Source organism: Melanaphis sacchari, unplaced genomic scaffold (genome assembly GCF_002803265.2).
Source record: "Melanaphis sacchari strain LSU unplaced genomic scaffold, SCAv2.0 Contig79_pilon_pilon, whole genome shotgun sequence".
NCBI lineage: Eukaryota > Metazoa > Arthropoda > Insecta > Hemiptera > Aphididae > Melanaphis > Melanaphis sacchari.
In genome coordinates this window covers 826,429-846,478 of record NW_020271559.1, presented here as the reverse complement: position 1 = coordinate 846,478, position 20,050 = coordinate 826,429, and the positions used below count along the sequence as shown (strand labels likewise).

Genomic DNA, 20,050 nt, shown 5'->3' with positions numbered 1-20,050 from the left:
CTATATTGCAATTGTCTTTCGCTCCTATCTGAAAAAGGAATACTTAAAAAATTTGTCTACCTTTTTTGTTATTTTATGATAATTACTCTATTTATATAAGATATTAGGTTTTATTTTAACAATTAATATTATTGAAATGTCAAGAATAATAATACATTTTTTTTGTTATGATTATGGATAGGTGTTTTAATTTTATTGTCATTACTCATTATTAATCAATAGTTTTTTTTAAAGGTTCTTAATGTCTAGAATTCATATTTTAAAGTGATGATTATTTATAATATTATACTACCAAGATCTTTGAGTCTATGTGATAATTATAAACATCTGACTTATTATTTTATTTAATCGATGAGATTAAAATATATATCTATTTATATAATATATATTATAAACTAGGTATCACTTTTGCCATTACTGCCATAATAGGTGATTTTTTTTATTATTAAATGTTTCAATTGAATATAAATTTTAATTTATGTAATAGTAGAAAATAAAAACTTACTAGGTTACACATTAATTTGTTACTATATTTTGGTGGTGCATAGTGGATATATGTATCTGTTGAAATATAATCACGTAACATTTAGTAAAGATTAATTTATGTTTTTTACATATTAATATTAAAAGTAAGTTAGCCATTTTTAAATGTATAACAAGTTAATAATTTCCTATTTTATTTATTAAGATATCTGAGATAAAGTTAATTCATGAAGTTTTGACTTCTCTAGTAATTAAAAAAAGAGTTAACCCGTCGTTAGTACACATATAGTTTGTAACATGATTGTTACACTGCGGCGCTCACACTTCACTTTTTATATTATTATTAATTGATCTATTAACTTAAAACATCAAACCATATCTAGAATTATATATATTTTTATCCTTCACTAAAAAGTATATAAATATTTTTTATGTACATTTCATAATTTATAAAATAAAAATAAAAAACTGTATATACAAAACTGTGTACGTAATCGACTACGATGGTGGTGATAAAAATATTGTGTGGTTAGTACAGTGGTAGCGCGACACTCACTTAATCGGTACTGTCGACTTTGTCTAACGATAACTGATAGACAATGACAAATAGCGTAATTATTTATTTTTATAAATATGTATAGACATGTTATTTGAAGGTATTTATAGTATTAGATTAATTCAATAATATTTGTACGAATAATGCTCGAAATTCTATCTGTGTGAGCGGCGCGCTCACATGTGTACCAACGACGGGTTAATATTTTGATTTAAAAATTTTTAACATGTTGACTGCCACATGCCTGCTGCTGACCCAAGTGATGTCTTTTTTGTGAAGCCATTTGGGTCGCCAGATACCTACCTAAATCATATTATTAATGTGACGCCATTTAGGTTGCCCATTGCCCAGTTAACATTAACATTTAATGTATATATTTCTTTAAGGCTTGAAAATAATAGTATTTAGATTGAATCATGGCATAGACAAAGAAGAATTTGGACATCAAAAAAAAAAAAACACAGAAATCCTTCAAATGGTTTTAAAAATATCAATTTTATTAAAATTGGATAATTGGAGCTATTTTTAAAAATGTAAATTTTTTTGACAAACTGTAAAAATGATATGGTCTGACATGCGTTAATATGATTTGGGTCACCAGCGGGCATGTAGCAGTCAATTTGTTAAGTCTCCTCTGGTATAATGATGTTTAGTACTAAATATAATTGGTAAGCATGTTATTTTAATTTTATGTTAAATACTAATTGTGTCATGCTTCTTCTCTAATACATTAAAATAATTGTATCTACAATACAATTCTATTTATTTAATGTAATTCGTATACCAGTGAAAAGTAAAATTTTGTTATGACGAACTTCTGCTGCTAGTAATATTGTGTTATACTAGTTCTTTATGTATAGATATTTTGATAAGTTTTTGATATTTTTGAAATATTGTTGCCATTAGATAAGCTATTGATAAATGATGAATCATTTTATTGTTATTAATAAATTAAATACTAAGCTGACTAATTTATGATTGAAGTGAACATTTTTGAAATAATTAACTAACATTAAAATTATTTTCAATTTCAGCCTAGAGGAGATTTCCGCAATGATAATCATGGTGATAACCATCCAGGAGATAATGATATAATGAATAGAGGCAATCGTAATCATTCAGAAAGTGGAAGAGGTGGAAGGCGTGGTGGAGGTGTTGGAGGTGTTTTCAGAGGCGGTCCACCTATTCGAGGAGATGATCGTTTAACTAGAGCTGATGTTAGTCACAATAAATTATTAAAATATCTATATTATTTAGTATTTACATGTGTTGAAATGTTATTTTAATATTTTTCATTTTTAGGCTCTATGGAATGAACGTTTAATGCAAATTATGGGCCCAACTCATGAGATTCCACAAACTGATACCTCTGATAGAAAGTTCCTTAGTCAGTGTCGTCTTTATATTGGAAACTTAGTTGATTGTACTGAAGAAGAATTAATAGAAATGTTTAAACCTTATGGAGAAGTTTCTGAAAATTTTTTGAACAAGGAAAAAATGTTTGCTTTTATCAGATTGGTAAACTATTTTAATAATTTGTATTTAATTGTCATGAATATTGAAGAATTGTATTTGTTGTCTCTATTTAACATATGTGTCATAACAAATCTATGCACCAGATTTTGACTACACTTTATTTATAATTAAGATTAGATCAAATTTATTATTGAATTTTTTCATTTGTTTAAGTTTTCTCTAACAATTTTTTTTTTTTTTTATTTAAATCATTTTTTCTAGATTTACAAAACTTGTAAAAATTAAATATTACATGTAAATTTGTATTTCTAATATTAACTAAAAATATACTTTTATGAAGTTCTGGTATGTAGATTTGTTGCTATGTTAAACAGGTACAACATATATAGGTATGTCATACTTTAAAATATTCTTAAATGCTTATTGAACTTAAATAGGATTATCGTACTAATGCTGAAAAAGCCAAAAGAGAATTAGATGGTAAAATGCGTAAAGGACGTATGTTAAAAATAAGGTTTGCTCCCATTGCTGCTGCTATCAAAGTAAAAAACCTTACTCCATTTGTTTCCAATGAACTTCTAGAATATGCTTTTTCAATATTTGGTGATGTATGTTTTTATATAATTTTAATTTAATTTTTTTCTTTAAAATAATATTTAATTTTAATTTATGTTTAATTTTTTAGATTGAACGTTGCCAAGTGATGGTAGATGAGAGAGGTAATTCAACTGGTGAAGGTGTTATTGAATTCTCACGTAAAAATGCTGCAAGCAATGCTTTGAAACGTTGTTCAGAAGGTTGTTTTTTTTTGACCAGGTAGAAACGATAAATTTTTTATTTTTATATTATGATAAGTACTTGAATTTGTAATCTAATATATATTTTTTATATTTTTTTCAGTTCTCTTCGTCCTTGTGTAGTTGAAACTTATGAGTTTGTAGATAGTTCAGATGGCCTCCCAGATAAGTTATTGCCCAAAAAAACTATGGATTTCCAGAAACAAAGAGATGTTGGTCCAAGATTTGCTAATCCAAATTCTTTTGAACATGAATTTGGTACTCGTTGGAAACAATTAGCTGAATTGTATAAACAAAAAGAAGAAGCTCTTAAACGTGAGATGAAATTAGAAGAAGAAAAATTGGAGGCTCAAATGGAATATGCTCGTTATGAACATGAGACTGAAATGCTCAGAGAACGTAAATATTACCATATTTCATCAAGTAAATTTAATAATTTTTAATATATATATATGATTGGTTAGAATTGCGACAACGAGAAATGGATAGAGAACGACAAAAAATGGAATGGGAAATGAAAGAACGTCAAGCAGAGGATCAGAGACTTAGGGAAGAAGATATTTTCAGAAGACAGAGCGAAGATTTAAGCATGAGAATGCATCATCAAGATGAAGAGATGAGGAGGCGTCAACAAGACAATTCATCATTCATGCAGGTAGAACATTATAAAACATAAAATTAATCAATATTTTGTTAATTAAATTACTACTCTGTTGAGTGTTTGTATACGCTCATTTTGGAGGAAAATAAGTTTTTGTGCATCTCCTTGCAACGTTTTGTCTTAATGGAGCTGGTTTTAATGGCAGAGTGGTGTTGCATGGAATATGCGGATTTGATGTTGAATAGGTTCTCTTGTTGGACAAAATATTAAGATTCTTATGTTTTATGAGTGTTTATGTATATATGAGATGAAACTGAAGCAGAGTGGCCCACCGAGATACAAGGAAGAATTCTGGTGGCCTGGAAGCTATATTGGCCTGTTGGCCTTAAGTATAAATAGAAAAAAAAGTATAAAAATAGTGAAGAGGCGCAGAATAATGTGATAAGTGTAATTATTTATGCACTAAAACGAAATAATAATATTAACAATTTAATTAATAATCATTTTTATATTTTGAATTCTGATGAGTGATAGGTTATTTGATATGAATTTGCCATAGTCTGTAAATTATAGTATATTCAAAATACCCACATTAGTAATGTACACACCATTTATTTTTATAATTTTCACAGAAGTTTTCCAATACAATAACATCTTAAAGCCTCGTGATTATCTATCCAATTATACATTTTTTCATTATTTTGTCATCAAAGTATTTATTTAAAGAATACAGTATGATGGACTTGTGGGAGTACCTTTACACTACATTCATATTTCATATGTTTAAAGAGTTAAGTTATTAAATGTTCATTTCAATATTAAATATTTTCTGGTTTTTTTTTTCGAAATGAGTGATAATAAGAAAAGGAAAGGGGGTTCTGAAAAAGAGATAGAGAAAAAAATAAAAATTGTTGCAAAGTGGAAAATAATGTATGAAATTAGATGCATATTATTTTAAAAGAAATTTATTTAAACTTTTAACAAATACTGAAAATATCTCTGGTTATTGTGATTTATTATTTAAATTCGCTCATATTATTAACATCACTATATATAAACATTCAAAAAATTATTAAATTTTGATTACCTCTTTTAGATTTAAAGTTTTTTCTTATATTTAAATCAATAAAATACATATTTATGTAATACATTTTTATATTTGATATTTACTTATATACATTTAAATACAAAATTCATTACATATATAAATAAAGTAAAGTTTCTATTCAAGAGATGAAAAAATTGAATGGCCTGAACGAATTTTATTTTTCTGGCATGAATTTTTTCCCTCTCTGCTTCTAGATAGAGAATCACTTTTTATTAATATTTGGTAATCATTGAATTCAATGATTTCTGGTGAATACAATAAATAAATATAATATTAACACTAATTTTTTTTTTTTTACCTTATATATTAAATAAATAGTTTGTACGATAAGTTGTATCACTGTATGATTATTTTATTTTATTTAAATTTATACCTGGCAGATCTAGTACACAATATATAATACATTATTTACCTTATATAGAGTATAGATTTGATAAAAATAATACATGGAATTATGCTAATACTAATAATAATAATTGATAAATAATTTGACTAATGGTGCTTTAGTTCAGATATACTAATAAAAAAAAAAATCTAAATTAGAGAGATGAGCTTGAAAAAAAGATTTAGAAGACTATGTTGATCTTAATGAGAATGGTGATTATCAACATAATGTGGTACATGAAATAATAATAGTTCAAGTAGATGTAGTTATGACACCATTTTATAATTTGTATAAGTAAGACGTTGAAGTTGAGAAGGAATCTAATTTTAGGTTAGCTAGAAACTAAAATATTTTGGTGGATTATTTTATTTTTAAAGCTTTTATTACTTCTTTGTACTCATTCAAGACTATTTGGCTAATAGAATACAGATTCAATATAATGGATTCATATTATAGTATAGAGCAGACTAAAGAACTTAAGAACTGTTTGACATTCCTCATAATGAAGAGATTTTGTTGATCTAAATAATAATAAACAGTTTATATTGTTTAAATATATACTTGTTTTATGCGAGAGAATAAAAAAAAATTAGATTAAAAAGCTTTACCAAGGTCGTGTAAAGTATTTAATACCTTAAAATGATTATTATCAATGAGGTAATTAAATGAGATTTTTCTTTTATTATGGTGAAGTGAGATTAGAGCATTTTGAAATTTTGAAATATACTATGATCATTTAAGATATACCATTTTAAAAATCTATTTGGATTTCGTAATATAAAACAGTAATTTATGCTAGACATTTTATGATATATTTTTAAATCATCAGTAAAAAATTTAAAATTACAGTATTTGAAGAAAAATATCCATTTACTAATACTTGTTGGTAGCAGTTCTTCAAATACGAACTGAACAAGTTTAAAGGATAACTGTAGATGTCAATCAAATTTAACTTACGAACTAGGATGTCATGATTAATTGAATTAGTTACATATTAAAATACTTAATTAAATAAAAATTAATAAAATATTTGTTCACATATTGGCTAACCCCTAATTTAAGTACTTGGTATATTATTGTCTAATATGTGTATATATATATTTATGTTTGTTTTAGGACCATAGAGGACCGGGTAAACCTCCATTTGATGGACCCCCTATTCCTGTAGAAGGTAAGTCTGTTCATAAATTTAAACTTTTAACTTGTATTTAATATATTTATTAATGCTAGTATAGTATGACCAGATATCCCAATTTAAGTATGAAACAGTACCAAGTTTTTAGTACTTGCCTCAATACATTTTTAGATCAGTTAGAACATAAAATGTACAGATTTTTATTACATATCTTGATCTTATTCTGATTTTATAATTTTAATGTAAAAGTGTAGTGTATAAGTTATATAAATAACTTTAGTGAATATATCTGTTTTTTATTTATTTACAATAAATCTCTAAATTATCACATAATATTGCTTTAATTAATAATTTAACTAAAGTATTAATAAATAGTTACAGAACAAAACCAAATAAAAAACAAATTTTTTAATGAATTTTCTCTAGTGTTCAAACTTAATAAACAATTCTCCTTTATTGTCAATTTTCATCAGTGTTAATAAAAAGGTTTTATTTATACTTTTAAAAATCTTTAAATCTTATTACTTTTTATTCCTATCTCCTTTTCATCTGTTAGGTCTTTAATACATGTCTGACTTTTACTAATAAAATATCTGGTCACTTATGCAAGTATTATACAATTTTGCTTAGTTTTTAAATATTCTTCCCATTGTATGTCATATCATAATGTGATAATTCCATAATGAATTTTTTTGTTTTTGTTTTTGTTTTACAGTTCAAGGAGGAATGGTAATGTACCTTTTTTTTTATTACTATTTTAAGGTTTAAATATTCTTATTAATGCTAGCATTTCTAGTATTACACAATGTGAAAAATGGTCTTAATTATTTTAAATTACCAACTAGTAACAGCAATTAATTTTAAGTTGAAAATAGTAAATAACAGTGAACTAATGATTTAAATACTAAATACTTATGTAACTAATGAAAACCTCTTAATAATTATTATATACATAATAATTATTTATCACTTATTCCCTAACAGGGTGGGGAAAGCCAAGTGGCAAATCAGGTCAGTCTTTTGGAGCATGAATTAATATTTTAATAAATACTTATCTCTTCTTAGAAGATGATTGCTTTAGATATTATAAATATTCAGATTTCGTGATAATTGATAATGAATTGTTTTGTTGTGTTTGAATTGTTTTGGTGTTCGCAATTTTCAGGAATTATAATGGATATATTATTTATGTATCCATTTAATGAATCTGATAATAATCATAAAGTATTAGTATTTTTAAATTTAAAATATTGCAAATTTTTCAACAAAAAATTGTTTGCAGTATTAGGTTGATAATTATTTGACATTTCCATAATTTTTTTGAGATTCAAAAAAGTATTATATTTATTAAAAGGAATCGTAAGAAATGCGTGTTATTTTACTTAATATATTTTAAGATTAAATTGGTTTAGTATATAACAATGTATTGATCATTATTATCATTGAATACAAGAATTTGACTATTTGCGTTTTATTGATCTATTTATATGAAGATGACTTGGGATTGTTTTTATCATAGGAATTAATTTTTGTCAATATTAATTATTATTTTATATTTAAGTACTTAATATAACTCATCTATTATTTTATATAAATAAACAATTCAAATTATTCTTATTGCCTTGGTAGAGTACAAAAAATTTTTTTATTATTTAATAGAATAAAAAAATATGGTTTTGTTAGATACATTATATTTGTCGAGTTGTAATTGAATTCTAACAGTTTTCTTTCATAATTAAATTTTTTAAATTTAATTATAATTGGGAATAAAACCTATTAAATGAACTAGTAAATGCATACTTAATAGCACGTTTATTATAACTAAGTCAGTTATTTTTAAGAGTAGAAATACAAAACTATTACATGAATAGCTATGAGGTTATATTCTAAATATTTTTGAAATCTTAAAATAGATACATTAATTTAAACATTAAAGAAAATTATTTATGTATAAATATTGAATTAAAAATAATATTTTATTTTAGAACATTCTTTAAAGGATTTCTCCCTTTGTATGTTTTCTTCATTTAATATTTACAACTGAGATGGCTTTTATAGTATACAAAATAATTAAAATAGTTCGTTAATTATTTAATAGTTTAAATATTGTAAAAAAAAAGTAAAAAACAAATGTATAAAGATCGTATCTTATTTTTAAAATTGATTGGTCAATTGATATTAGTATTAAAGTAAATAACACAAAATAACTTCTGTTTAATGCAAATTTTTGTTATGTTGTATATTTGTTAGACAGATAGGTTGACAAGACGTAGGCTTATGATATATTAAGATACGATATAATAAAACGAGTATTGCATTATTTAATTTTTCTTAAATTACCGTTATTAATAATTTTATTTTATTGAAAATTTGATTTTTGGATCATTTAATCATTTAAATTAGTTATGAAGTAAATAATTATATTTTTGAGTTATACAATTTTTGTATAATGAGATTTACATTATTAAAAAATTTACTCGGTATCAATTTAAGAGAGCATACTAGTAAAATAATCATAGTCATGTAGTGTAGTATGAAAAAACTTAAGTTGTAAGTTATCGATTAGAACTTTTATTAATTTTGATTGAAAACAAAATTCTTCTATATAAGAATTTTAATCAATTTTTATTTTTTAATATATATCTAGCAAGTTCAGACAGTGGTTTTTACTTCTGAGTCTCTTAATATGATTATAATTAATAGATTTTCTTAAATTTTTTTTTTTGATCTTTAATAATTTTAAGTTCATAACAAATTTATTGAATGTTAAGCCATGAAAAATTAATTCTATATTAAAACTAAATAATTCTTTGTATAAAAAACATTTTAGAAGTGGTACTATACTTAATGAATTACTTTTTTTTATTTAATTTAATAAATTCAAAAACAATCTTAATCAGTAAAAAAAATATTTACCCGTTTGATATATTTTTTTTATATTAGAAGTTTAAAAAAAAAAAACCATTGATATCTGTCAACGTAACAAGTGTAAGACTATTATTGTGTATGCTCATAATATTTATTTTGAATTTTATATTTCAATACCTATTTCTAAAGAATTTTAGTACTTAAATTTGTCAATGCATATCTCTTTGGTATTCCAAATTTTAAGAAAAGTTAAAAGCTTACTTCTTTGAATATTTTTTTATTTTAATATTAGGTAATTAATTATTTATATGACTAATTCCCTATGAATGCATTGATTGATTTGATAACCGATAGGAATCGACGCCGTTCGTGGAAACTTTTGTACGTGACAATCAAGGAGTTTTGCCGCCACCAGGCCTTTTCGACGCTGGCCCTAGAGGAGACAGGGGCGGAAGGTGGGGTCAAGACAGACGTAACGGCCAGGATCGTAGAAGATTTTAATCTTTCAAAAAGATCCTAAGAATAAACAGATAATAGAACAAAAATTGAAGATGGATAGTTAAATGTCTTCATTTAAAGCTGAAATAATTGTCTACTCATTGCAATATCACATAACCGCTTATGTTTCTTGACATAGGATATAACTAATTTTGGTACCTATCTTATGGATTATTTAATACAAGTATAATCTCATTTTTAGTCAACTGTATTTTTACATCAATGCAAATCATAATTTCTTATTTGCTTTACTTTTCAACCCAAAAACAGAACAATTCTGACTACTGAATGTTGGATTGTATTTTTTTTCACTTATTGATTTCTTTTTTTATACTTTATTGCTGATAGGTTGTATGACTATTTAAAACGGCAGTATTTTCGATTACCTATTATAACAATGGTAGAATTTTTTTATAATTTAATGTTTTAAGTGGTTTTATATTATTTTTGATTTGATACTATATTAGTCAATGGTCTCAAAAACTAATATTTTTTTTTTACCTACTGGTAAAACTAACTTCAGAAATTATTAATATAAATATTATTAATAAAAATACTAATATTATAGGTTACTTTGCAATAGGCAATCTTAATATTATCTCTAAAATCATAAGTTGTGAATAACCTTATACTTGAGTTAATGTTATAGTAGTTTTGTGAAAATTGAGAAGCCAAGTTTTCTTTGGATTTCTTTGTAGCAATTAATTCAATATGTTTTGGTATAGAGTATACACAAATTTTTGCTTTTATGAGGTTTTACATATTCTCTTAAGATGTTTAATTGTATGATTATAATAACAGTTAGGTATAGTATAATGGAAAACATTATTTAATAGTTCTTAATTAGGTAGATTTTTTTATTGTATTTTTGAATAAAATACTTTTAAATAGATGTAATACATGTTAATTGATTGATTATTGGTTATAAGTAAACATTGAAGTTAATGACTCGTTATTTTTAAGGAAGACCATGGGTAGAAATATGTCGTATCGCGAGTGAAACTTTGTAATTTTTTTATTAATATATTTTAATAACAATGATAAAATATTATAAAAAGATTTATAATTAGATTGATCTATGCAACGGAAAAAAAATATAAACTAAATATATTTAAAATTAAGTTAAATATTTATAATGAACGATTCATTAGATTTTTTTTTTTGTGTGTGTGTGTGTATGTATGTATGTGTGTGTGTGTATGTGTGTATAGATCAATTTCAATATAATCTTAAGTAAACTTAGGTGCACGAAATAATTTTATTCATTTAATATAATTATAAATATATTTTCCTAATTATACTTCTTACTAGAATTATGACTTGGTGTTTGATATTTTAATCTAAGAAAATAATGTTCAAATAAGAAGTGACCTCATTTGTACAAACTGGGGTAACTGACTTATTTAAGTAAAAAAAAATTAATGTTTAACTCTTAAATATAAATATAAATTCTTATATCTTAATGAAATGTACCTTATTTTTTTTCTACCATAATCAGTATTTTTCTCTTATGGTTTAAATAATAATAATAATAATAACCTTTTTATTTATCATGTCTACAGTAATATGAATTAAATTGTTATGAAATGACTTAATAATATGATGTATAAAATGTAATGTTTCTTATTCATCAGATTTATGCACATCAAATACTTCATTAATTAATGAATGAATATTTAGGATTATATGATTGTAGTAATTAATAAATTATGTATTTCATTCAGTGATAAAGTTTGACTTTCTACATCAATATATTTTGTTTAAATAAAATCAAATTTAGGATCATTATTTTTATATAATATTTGTACCATGAATTTTTAATGTATTTGCAATATTAATTCTCGTACTTATATTTCAATTGGATGTTTTGAAAAATAAATTCCACTTAGATAATATAATAGTAATCATAATTATAGTTGATTTTAAACAAACTGTAAGTTGGTGACTTTTTACTGAAATCTAATTATGATTTATTAGAAAGCATTTATACAACAGAAGCGAGTGCTTTTTCAAATATGTCTTCAACATCATAATATGAGTGAAGCTACGATAGCACCATTCGGATTATTTCAGTGTTATGTTTCGTTTCCTTTTTTTTTTTTTTTTATTGTCAGTTACACTAATACATTTTCCCTGGCTTAGAATGCCTTGTAGCTGATTGTGCTATCAACAGCCAGTTAATTTTATATGGATATTGGCGATTGCCATCACTAAATTTATGAATCTCATGAGATTATATTGAATAAATCATATTATTTAAAATATGAATCACTAAAAAAAAAAAAAACATTTGTGATTTGAGGAATATTTATAGTATAATAGTAAATATTTGTAATTAGATGACTGCTTCCATTAATCTTTTATTGATTCAATAATTTAGTTATTAAACTTGTATTTATAATTAGCTGTAATAAAAATTTATATTTTTATAAATTATATAAAAAAAAAATTGATTTAGAAATAAAATAAATTAAGTTAAATGTTCTATTCTAAGTTTCAATTAAGTATTATGACTATAATTTTCTATTAAAAAAGGCTCTTTTTTTTTTTAATAGTTATACCTAGCTATTGAATAAAATTATAAAACATGCATAAATAGTTAAAAATTATATTTATTTTTTAACTTAAAATTATTAATGTAATATTTTTTTAGAAGTATAAAATTTTAAATGAATAATAAATAACTAATTAAATCACATATATAATTATTATGACATTACTGTAATAATATTTTTGTTACATTAAAAATTGATTGAATAATGATAGTGATTAATGCTTTAATAATGTCAATTTTAAGAAGAAAAAATACTATGTAGAATAAGACAACAAAATACATTTATTGTTATACAAATTATAATTAAAATTTATTTTATTATAAAAATTAACTAATATTTTAAATCATTGTAAATGTTAGGTAAAGGTTAGAACCATTTATAAAGAGGAACGTAGTTTTCTAAAGCAAGAAAAATTCCCCCTAGAATTACGTTTGACACAGTAATTCAATAGATTGTATCTTTAATCTGTTCATTTACAATAATAATACATAAATACTAACATCTTTTGTTAAAAATATACGTAGCGAATTGTGAAAATAAAAATTGAAGTTATGTAAAATATATATTCTATTAATAGTATAACAAAGATGTTTGTATTTTAGAGAAGAGGGATAGAAATCTTTCAACAAAAAAAGAGGCCAGTTATAATGAATTATTATTTTTATTTTTTGAAGATAGCCTCTCCCGAACACTGCTTATTAGTCTAAATATTGATTATATACTAAATTGAATTTCCATCATCAGTCTAAAACAAGATATGCTTAAAGAAAATGTTATAAATAGAAAAAGCTTAAAATATTATATTAGCAGTTATTTAACTAATTATATTACATATTTACATATAATAATTGTAGGTGCGTTAAAAGTATTTCACATATCGGGCCAAAAGTATATTATGTGATATGAGCTTTCCTATTAAAAAAAACTTAAGTTAGTTATGAGTTAATATACAAGCATAAGTCTAGCCATTGCCAATAACTAAGCATATAATACGCCTATGGTAATACTCGGAAAGTATTACATTTGTCCTTTAGTTAATATTCAATAATTTCGCGCTAATTTTAAATCTTTGATTCCTTTGAAATGACTTGATTTGTCCATGATAAATTCCAAATTTATTTTGCATCTAGTTTCTTTTTGCATCCTTCTATATATAGAATTTGGATCATACAGAGGCCATTCAAATTGACCATCGAGAGGCAACAGCGTTTGGTATTTATATTACACTCTTAAAAATGACGAAGAATTAAATTCTTCGTTAATTTGATTTGAAGGTATGTCTATGAAAATATTTGTGATAAGTACGTTTATAATTTTAACGAAGGTGAGCAATAATTACCTGACAATCTTCATATTTTTTATTTGCATAATGTTAACAAATTAGAAAATAAAACAGTTTAATTTAAACTATTGATTTTATGAAAATTAAGGTATTATAATTTTAATTATTGTGTAAACACAATTATGGATTTGTATGTTGTAAATGTTATTAATAATACATTGAAGATTGCCTGGTTTTATATTTAATATTATTTTAATATTCTGTGTATTTTAATAATTTTTCAGCATTCTCAATATGTCAACATTGTGGTTTAGAACTTGATGTAGGCTGTTCAATTGAATAATTGAATCAGAACAAAACGATATGAATGAATTATTATTTTAGTATTTACTTGTTTGTAGTATTGTATTGATTAACTGGTCCTTTAAAGTTTAAATGTATTTAATGATAACAGTTACTCGAGATTAGTGAGAAGAACATTTATTATTTAGTTGAAAAAGGCTAATTTCGATCAAATATACTGCCATGATAAACTTTCTTTTGATGATAATAATTTTGTTAAATTTAATTCGCTGAACATTGTGGATTTTGTAATTTTTTTTTTTTAAAACTTAAATTATTGTATTGAAAACAACTATTTTTTTGGCCAATAAATCATAATAATTTCATTGACGCTGATAAGTTGATTAAATTCTAACACGTTTTTAAAATAATTTTAAATTATAAAAGCATCAATTTGAAAAAAATATTTTTAATATTTAACTTATCAAAAGTTTTTCATATGATTATCTTTAAAATTTTAAAATAGCCTTGTAAGTAATAATTTTATTTTAATTCCAATAAGAGAAAAACCATTTGTTAAATTATAGTCGTTTAGTTTCTAAATTAAGAATTCAAAAATTTACTCAACCAACTAAATTTCGATTTTTACAAATGTAATTTAAATTTTTAATTGAGTTTAAAAATTAAAATTAATTTAAAAAAAACCAAATTAACTTGTTTAGTATATTCTTGTAGAAATTTAAAAAAAATGATCTATTTTCTTTGTTACATTTCACAAGTATACTTTTTATATTTTTTCAATATTTTGAAATAATAGGTCCTAAATGTTTAAATTATCTAACTTTTGTTATAAGTTTTTATATATTTATAGTACGAGAATATGCTAATAAATAATCATTAAATGTTGAATGGTAATGACTAATGTTATATCATTCAAAAAATTTCTTAGTTTAGCCTGCGGTTCTATAAAGAGTTAGAAATGAAGTTTCTGTTTTAAATTTGTTGAGCGTCGAAAACTTGTTTGGAATAAAATCGTTCGTGATTCTTATGATTTTCGAGCAAACAAAAAGGGGCGTACTGAGATACAAAATAAAACATTATACTAAGACCCCAAGCGTTGTACTGCAAGCCCTCTATTATTTTTCTAACTTAGTAACATTTGCTGCTTAATTAATAATCAGCAGATAAATGTATTAATCGACAATATAGGTCTCACTTTTAACTCTTCATGAACCGAACGAATTAATATAAAAATGTGTTTGAATATGATAAGTACCAATATTGTTTTCTATACGTTATTGGATGTACATTTATTTTTAATTAATTAATATATATCGTACCGTTACGATTTATTCATGTAAATTATGGGTTATGTAATTTATTAATATTATATTTTATCGAATGGCATGTCTATTTAAATTAAAATAATGTATTGTGCATAACGGGTTCGAATTTATATTAAAATGAATACTTAATTATACTTGACTCAAGAATTTTTATTATAAATTATGTTTTTAATTACGTGATTACGTGTTCGAATGTTAACATTAATTTTGGCGTTCTTCCGCCATTTCAGAAAGAAAACATATTGATTGTGTTTCTGCGTAATAATATAAAATATTAAAATGTTGTACGTATGCTAAAGAAAATGTGTTAAAATATTAAAAGCGTTATAAAATACAAGGCCATGATATTTATTAACAACCACTAAAGTTTTCAATTGGAACATTTGCTTTGACTCTATTTTCTAATTTTTTTCTTCAAAATAATAATTCATTAAACGTAAACTATTCATGTCTTTAATGGTGACTATTGTTTTTTTTTTTTTTTTTTTTTTTTTTTTTAAGAATAAATGTTAATTTTTTTACAGAAAATTTTAGGATTTTTTTAAATTCGGTATAACAATATTGTTTGGTTTTCGAATAAATACATTTTGTAATTATTATTACATTACAGGTTAATATCTTGGTTATATATAATATATCTATGGTGGATGGTCAGTAAAATTGCTTCATAGAATTATTCGTTTTTGTAAATATCTTATATATGATTATTTTTCAGTTACGTGCCGGTAATTAGAGCGTGAAAAAAATTGTTTTCGATCTTTAAATAATAGTCTTATTTTGGTTATAATGTTTGACGTGTATACACCTACATCACGTGCAATATTATTATTTAATATCACATTTATCACATTTTAGTTTCTATCAAATCTGATGGATCACAAAAATAATTAAATATACCTATTGCCAGAGATGTTATTTTGCGCGTTATAAAATGACGTTGGAACTGTTGTGGTAAGTCTAAAGATTAAAAAAAAATATTCGTTGCAGTGATAAAACAGTCGTGTTCGGTGTTGTCTTAAGAGGCGTTAACAGAAATATATTTATAATATATACCTTAAATGTATTAATAATATATTATCAATCTTGGAAGATATTTTTATAAACACTTCAAAAATTTTAAAATTAAGTATTGAAATATATATATAATCCGAATGATTGCATTTTTTATCCACGTGAATAATATTGTTGGCATCTTATTACGAATATTAATTATTAAGTAATAAAGTATCTTTTCTTTACGTTAGTCTGTAACTTATTTAAAAAAAAAAGTTGTTTTTAATATTTTTCAATTCAAATTTTAGTAATTTAAATTACTAATTCAAAAAATGTCTAAACATATAAGTTTTGTGTAGTATACTGAATAATTAACGTTTTTTTTATAACAAGTTATTATTAGTGAATACTTTTTGTGTGCAATAAATGTTAAACATATTAGAGTTTAACGTAACTAAGAAGAAAGAAGGGAGAGGGTTGGATAGTTCTAATGTTTTTTTTTTCAAGATTATATTATATTACACAGCCCTATCCTGGCCTAAGTCAGTGTGGCTAAATATCACGTGGTTAGGGCTATATCTATTGATTGTGATGCAGTTTGAATTTTGTTTATATTATTGTAATTTGTTAGTATTTGATGTTTACTTGATGTGTAAAAATATGTTGACGTATAGATACTCTTACTAAATTTTAGCGATTAACGAAGACGTTTCCCGCCCATTTCTTGATTAGATAACTAAATAAGTTTTGCAAAATTCAGTCAAGGATGATCGGGTCTACATTTTTATGAATATATTTACATTTTTTATACTTAAATCATCGTTTATTTTGTTGAAAATGTAGGTTAATAATTAAAAAAAAATGTTTTAATTTATCAAGAAAGTAACTATTAAGTGATAAAAATCATCTGTTTACATATTAAAAAAACTATATTTTTTTATGAACACATACTATAATAATATATATTAATATTAGCTTTATCGTGTTTTTATTAATGAGTTATGACCTAGCTCTTAATTTCAAACTGGTGTATGCCTGCAATCTCGTGTTAATCGGTTGGTAGGAGGTATATAGGTATCTAATTTTATATATTACCTAGAATAGTGAACTATACATTATCAAATATTATTTTCAATTTAAACATACAATATTTATATTATATATTCTATGGCGTACCTAGCTAAATAAAGTAAATACATTTTCGAAGTTTTATTTTTTTTATCAATAATTTGGTTTCTCGATAAGACATCGTCTTATACTTAATACACAAATATACTGTAAAGTGTATACATAAATATTTTTTATTAATGTAAAAATTATTTCCATGGCGTGGAATGATGCTCAAACGAGAAGTACGCCATTGTATACATTTGTTAAGTAACCAAACGAAAATTCTACATTTTTGTCACAATTTATCATCGCGCAAATTTATCATCTTTCGCCTCTGGGTGTCTTTTAGTAAATTTTTTTACCAGATGATCTCGATCTCAAATAAAATAAATAGCTTCTAAAAATGTCTCAAGAATGACTGAGATAATGCTGAGATTTTCCAATTTTTATTGTGTACGTATTATTATCCTCACGGATAGCTGTGTCTTATCTGCAACCACTATCAGTCGTAGTCGTAAGTATCATATATGTCTAAGTAGAAATGAATACAAAACTAGCACCTTAACGAAAACATAGAAAATCTAAACATCAGATTAATTTTTAATCGGCTTGTTTTGAATTCTGTTTTGGAAACAAATTTGCATGAGTAATTATAACATAAATGGTTTCGTGGTGTAATTCAGGTGTGCATTTCGCACATTTGTGATTTAAATTCATCAGACTATTCGTGGATTAAGGTTTTTACTTGACCATGGTTTTGACCTATAAATTGAGTCACGCGACACGATTTACTGCCGTTACACATAATATATTACGTATATATAAATAAAAAACCACCCTCTCCCAAAGGTATTGTAATGTTCTAGGCCATCTTCTTCATATAATATACTTATCTTGAACTTTAAAGATCTTCGTATTAAATAAATATGTTTCCCATTATATACAGTGGCGTATTTAAGGTGCAAAAGAGGCTATAAATGGATGCTCTTTCGCGTTGGACCTTGGGTTATTTTTAGTATTTTATAAAATTTTGAAATTAAGTAAAGTAATAAAATAAATATCACTGATATAAAGTTCAGGAAGTCGATAATTACGGAAGATTTTAGATACGCCACTATATTAAAATGTTGAGATATTTTACACTCGCTACCTTCGATGACGTGCTTACGCGTGTCTATATTTTGTCCAGATATCAATATAAAATTTATTAACACGTTTATTGGTTTGTTTTATATTTAATTTTCAGGCTCATCTATGTGTAGCTTTCGGTTAACTGTGTCGTTTCCCCGAAGAAATCAATCGGAGTAATGAACTATTGTTGATGTGGAATCATGGAATAAGTCTGTGCCACCCATGTACGTGTATTATGTATCACAGAGTGGTCATACGCGCATAGTTCTACATTGCGTTACTGTAACGGAGGTATTGATTTTTGAAATATTACACTTAAGCTTCTCCACCTTAGCCATATCACTGCAGTATGCTATCCAATGCACCATTACAAGGTATTCACTTAATTAAACTAAAAGGATTACAAAACCTCGAAACCATCCTTCGCCCTTCCATGTAAATAAATACCACCGCAGACTACTGTAGGATGAATGTGTCTACAGCACGAAACCCCATTGTTGGCAATGGTTTATCAACTTTTTTATGTTTTTTATAATATACTTTTTAATCGCCCCTCTATTTCACAAAGGTCGACCCATAAATGGGTGTGCCAAATTTTACTCTTTTAAAAAATAAATTTGGCAATGTTAACCTTTTGAGATATTTATGATTTGATTTATAATAATATTTTATTTTTTTGTTTTAATCCTGTAGCTACCTAAATTGATGGGGTGGCGCGTACGTCATACATTGTTTGGGCTCAAACCAACAATGGACCATTTGCAGAGGATGCTGATTAGCGAGAAAAAGACGTAAAAAATGTTTTATGACAACTTATATCAATTGAAGACTTTCAATAAAGTAAACATTTCTTAACATAATCAATCTTCTTTAATATTTTATTTCCTTTCATGTTCCATTAAGCAATCCGTCAAATGTCTGCATTCAACATTTATTTATACCCCAATAGACTACCGTGGTTGTTCCGTAGTTGTTGGCTAAAATGCGGATGTTGCAGAATAAGTTAATTTATAATAGAACAAATGTATTCACATAACATAATATATAGACTAAAAGCTGAAATTTATTCGTCCACTAATTATTCAAGTTGAAACGATTTACATAGTTCATTCTCAAAAAATTTAAATAAAATTACTAAATGTTTATTATGTTTTTGAAATTTTAAAATAATTTAATTAAGGGTCATACAAATGCATCAATAATGAAAATATAATCAAGCTAAACGAATTGAAACTAAAACCTAGTATTTGGAGGGGAGGAGACTTAATTATTGGTATATTATATTTGTGCATCAGCGCAGAATGTATTATTAGTTAATATGTATAGCCATTTAGTATTTATCACGGTTCTTAATACTAGAAAGAACTATTAACTAACACAAGCGATGTCTGGGCGAAGCGCAGAGGTTTCTACATTTTTAAGAATATGAAAAATTAAAAAATAA

At 24.6% G+C, this 20,050-nt stretch overlaps 1 protein-coding gene across 6 annotated transcripts in view; it reads left to right on the top strand.

Annotated features, from left to right (window-relative positions):
- LOC112601517 (hrp65 protein-like) overlaps positions 1 to 19,466 on the top strand; it is a 21,085-nt gene extending 1,619 nt beyond the window's left edge. Inside the window, exons 2-12 of one of the 6 annotated variants that reach the window (XR_003115057.1) lie at positions 2,074 to 2,256; positions 2,342 to 2,557; positions 2,953 to 3,123; positions 3,201 to 3,331; positions 3,416 to 3,711; positions 3,777 to 3,967; positions 6,523 to 6,577; positions 7,257 to 7,270; positions 7,526 to 7,552; positions 18,722 to 18,897; positions 19,300 to 19,466. Coding sequence is in view for 4 of the 6 variants with exons in the window: in XM_025349182.1 (XP_025204967.1) it covers positions 2,074 to 2,256; positions 2,342 to 2,557; positions 2,953 to 3,123; positions 3,201 to 3,331; positions 3,416 to 3,711; positions 3,777 to 3,967; positions 6,523 to 6,577; positions 7,257 to 7,270; positions 7,526 to 7,552; positions 9,764 to 9,910 (1,431 nt within the window). In the remaining 2 variants the exon portion in view is untranslated. Of the gene's footprint in view, positions 1 to 2,073; positions 2,257 to 2,341; positions 2,558 to 2,952; positions 3,124 to 3,200; positions 3,332 to 3,415; positions 3,712 to 3,776; positions 3,968 to 6,522; positions 6,578 to 7,256; positions 7,271 to 7,525; positions 7,553 to 9,763; positions 10,109 to 14,028; positions 14,242 to 18,721; positions 18,898 to 19,299 lie in introns of those variants that run through there. The other 5 variants (XR_003115058.1, XM_025349182.1, XM_025349184.1 and 2 more) reach the window with 5 other exon arrangements.
- Positions 19,467 to 20,050: the final 584 nt, after the last annotated feature.